The sequence below is a fragment of the Cervus elaphus genome, chromosome 9 (genome assembly GCF_910594005.1).
Source record: "Cervus elaphus chromosome 9, mCerEla1.1, whole genome shotgun sequence".
Taxonomy (NCBI): Eukaryota; Metazoa; Chordata; class Mammalia; order Artiodactyla; family Cervidae; genus Cervus; species Cervus elaphus.
Window position 1 is genome coordinate 88075808 of NC_057823.1, and position 4275 is coordinate 88080082.

Below are 4275 nucleotides of genomic sequence, written 5' to 3' on the forward strand. Positions count from 1 at the left end.
GGGCCTAGAATCAAACACATCTCAGTAGGAACAAGCATACCTAGCACCCAGAACTTAGTTTCTAATAACATTTTCCAACAAAAGGAACCGAGGTCCCTGGAGAAACAGCTGATTCTAGAACTCTGGCAGGAAATAAATAAGATGAGCTTGGGGCATCTTGCAGTGCCAAAAGTTAAGAAATGTCACACAGACACACACACTCTGATACATAATGATGGTGGAATGTCAAAGGGATACAGGAGCCAAATGTAAGAGCTCCCAATGGCCAAAGCTGGAACAATTTGAGCAACAAAATGAAGTACTATTGAATTATAACTTCACACAGACAGAAATTATTGAACAAATATGTAAATGATAGGTGACAAATATCTCACACAGAAAAATTCCAAGTAATTTAAGTAGAATTCCACTTTCAAGGAGGTGAAACATAATTCCCCAGTCCTTAAGTGTGTGGTACGCATGGTATGGAAAGGGGAGGAAAAAATTAACACTAGAGTGAAGAAGTCTGACAGACACTGCTCTGGCCAGATCACCAAGGTTAATGTCAATGTCAGCAGTGACAAACTACATTGGTAAAATGTACCAATCAACTGGTAATGTCTAGATGTGATGTGGTGATAAGCATGGTCTTTACCCCGTGGTCTTCCTTCCCAGTATCCATAACCACTGAAAATCCCATTTGAAGGATTTTCTACAAAATGCCTATAAGTCTCAAAGCTATCAAGGTCCTCAGAAACAAGAAAAGTCTGAAAAAAATGTCACAGACAAAGGGACCCTAAGGAAACATGATGACTAAATGTAAAGAGATTTCCTAGAGGGAGTCCCAGAACAGAAAAAGGACATAAGGTTAAAAACTGAGGAAATCTAAACAAAATATGGGCTTTAGTTAATAATGGATCAACATTTGTTCATTAATTTTGACAAGTGTACTATAATAATGGAACATTTTAATGGCAGAAGGAATTGTGTGAGGTATGTAGGAAACCTTGGTACTATTTTCATACATTTTCCTTACATCTTTTTTTTTTTTTTTTTGTGATCAAATTTATTTTTTGTTTAAATTTCATTTACTTTGTTTTACTATAATTTACACAAGAGACTGCCAAGTAAACTAGATATTTTACATTCACCACACATTCCCTCAGATCTCCACAGTTGTTAGAAAAACATTAAAATCCATGCGCCGGGCCGTCATCTCCATGTGCGCCCAAGCTCCCAAATGATGCTACAGACGCCAGTGAGAGTGAAGTTCATTAAAAGAAGGCGAGACTCTTTACTTCACCAGATTAGCAATAATCTTCCTGGCATCAGACACTTTGCAGACAATGATTATGCTCTTGACAAAACCTATCTTACAGCAGTGCCCAGAGAGTAGACGTCGGTTCTGATCCTGAGTACACAGAGGACGCGTGTGGTGAGGGGTCTGCAGCCGTGGGGAACCAGGTGTTGCCACGCAGGAGTAACCCTGGACAGCCGTGTCCAGGCCACTGCGATCACTTCAGTGGGGACATAGGGCTTCCGCAGGAAACCAGGGAGCAGGGAGGGCGGGGCTGTCAGCCAATCAGATTACAAACGTGGTATGACCACAGGGCCTGGCATGGGGCAGGAGGGGTGGGAGGTTAAAGAAGATGGCTGGGGCCCCAAGGCTTCAACAACATTCTGTTTGAGCTCCCAGGACTGACAGGTGAAGAACTAGACTTGGACAGAGAAAGATGATAAAAATCTTACCTAGCTATTGTTCTTAAAAGAAAAGGAAAAAAGAAAGAGGACCAAAGGAGGCCAGCAGCCTCTAGGCTGCGTTTTCCCGATGCGTGTTCAGGGTGTGTTCCGATGACGTCCCAGGAGAGCACACCCCAGCGGGTGCGGGTGCAGCTGCGCTGGCCGCCGGCTGGGCCGCCTAACCGTGTGCAGACAGGCCTCGCGCTGCCTCTGAATCTCTTCCTGTCTCAGATGCAACGTCTCCCCCGCCCAAGTATATATTTCAACCAGAAAAGAGCAAAACAGCATCAGTATCTATGTTCTACCGTGTTAACTTGTGAGGAATCTAGATCATTTGCATAGTTTCCAAGCTGTAATTTCAGAAAACAGTCATTTTAGAAACAAGACTCCATGGAAGCGCTGTACTTCCAGTTTTTCTTAACGGCCTACAATCCTATTAATTTCTTCATCAATTTCTGTCTTTGCCTGACAGAAGCCTGAAAAGTTATACAGTGTTCTTTTTCTTTTTTTTTTTAATAAATCACAGACCGTTATTTCCATTTTTCCTAGACTTGATGTAGAAAAATACTTGAAATTTAAAATACAAAAATTCAATAAAAAATGGAATTCTTTTTAAAAGGATCTTTACCTCAGGGGCAAACAAGTAAAAACTGGCCTGTAACTCTCTTTACTAATAGATATTGTTCAATTTGGCTGTATGATAATGAAAATCCAGAAAGAAATGATTTTAAATACATTCAGAGTTTTGTTCCAGATTCCTTGGAATACCAAAAGATTTTTAATAAGTTTTCCTGTGGGATTCTGTTGATTATGGGACTAAAATTAAAGTTTATAAGAGACTGATTTAAAAGAACAAAAAAGTAATAAAAGGCTATATATATATATATGTATATATATATATCTTGGTCCACAACTTGACATTTACGAAACATACCAGCTAGTATTACATTGCAGTCAATTCATCCATTAATGGTATTACTCTGATAATTATTAAAATCTGTTCCAGGTATATATATTGAAAATATTTTCTTTTGCATTCTTGCTGAAGATAGGTACAGTACTTTGGAGAAATTGTACTAATCCCTTCAGTATGTTTGTATGTACATATATACACACGTGTGTGTACTGGGATCTGTAGCTCTACATGCGTTTTATATACAGCTACAGATTGACACACACAAACATATATACACACGTAGTTGGGACCTGTGCCTGTGGGCACAGAACCACAAGCACACGTCTGGGAAATGTCAACACTGCAAGACATGGTCAGCTTCTTCTTCACTCATCACTGGCTGCACTGGTTCCCCTTACTTGACCTTGATTACGTAAACAGTTTGATATTGTCTCTGACCCTACAGGGGACTCATTTAGACATCAGCAGCCGACGTGCCTCGGACGGAACCCTTCTTACGCATTGTTTCTAGTTCTTTCTGAGTTTCATCCTCCATTCTCCTAATGTCTTCCATTGTCAGATCGATCCACTTGTCAATCCAACAAAAAAGCTGGCGATGAAAATTTGTAAATATCCTTTTTTCTTGCTTCTGGATGAAGTTTTCTACTTTGCTCTGCAGGCCCCACCACTTGAATTTGATGGTCACCAGCTTATAGGCACACATCTGAGGACAGTCAGGGTTGTTTGCCAGCTCCTTCTTCCAGTTGGGTCCCAGAGGGCCTCTCTTGGTCTTGACGGACTGGAATAAGGCTGGGTCTTCATCAGCTTTGTAGTCTGCTGGTTCAACTTGACTTCGATCTGCAATATCTATGTGGACAATTTCAACCGTTTTCCACGTGTTCGGATCTAGACCGTGTACATTTTCTAACGTTCCCAAGTCTGGTTTGTGCCATGTTTCAATTTTAATGAAGAAATCATCTTTCATATATTCGTTCGTTACAATTGTTCTACAGTAGGGGTATGCATTCCAGGCTTTCTCGTGAAACACCAAGGAGCCCTCGGGAGCGATCATCCTCACGAACGCAGGGACTTTGCTCTTTAGGTGATAAATCTTGTGTGTATACTGTCCCTTTTCTCCATCCTTTTCATAAGGTTCATTCTTTAAGACTTCAATTCCTTCTCCACCACCAGTCTCATTCTTACTGGCTTCTGCCACAGAGTAAAGCTGCCCAACCTGATACTCCTGAACTGAACATGGCAGAACCACACGGAATTCTTTAATCAGCACCATGTTTCCGGAACCCCTTCACAGCTGCCGCCGCCGCTACCTCTACCACCACGGCCACCGCGGCCACCGCTGCCGCCGCTGCCGCCGCCGCCGCCGCTACCGCCTCTCAAAGCGCCTCCTTACATCTTTATCTATTCTAACATTGAACATATATTTTTTAAAAAGTAATTAGTAATTTCAACCAAACACTTGGTCCATGACCAAGTAATGTGGTGTGCTATGCAAAGTCCCAAATTCAGAGTCAACACCAAGGTATGAGTTGGAGGAGACCGCTTGGCACAAAGAGCACCAGCTATAGTGTGTACACGGAGACGTCCTGACTGTCTCACAGGGCTGCCAAGTGGCAGCTTTGGGCCTCAGTAAGCCAACTCGG

General features: G+C 42.0%; 1 protein-coding gene across 1 annotated transcript; it reads right to left on the minus strand.

Moving 5' to 3' along the window:
* Window positions 1-1018: 1018 nt before the first annotated feature.
* Window positions 1019-3993, minus strand: LOC122700588 (phosphatidylinositol transfer protein beta isoform). Its single transcript, XM_043913564.1, has one exon. The coding sequence runs from the start codon at window positions 3903-3905 to the stop codon at window positions 3090-3092; it is 816 nt and encodes a 271-aa protein (XP_043769499.1). The 5' UTR covers window positions 3906-3993; the 3' UTR covers window positions 1019-3089.
* Between the last annotated feature and the right edge of the window lie 282 nt (window positions 3994-4275).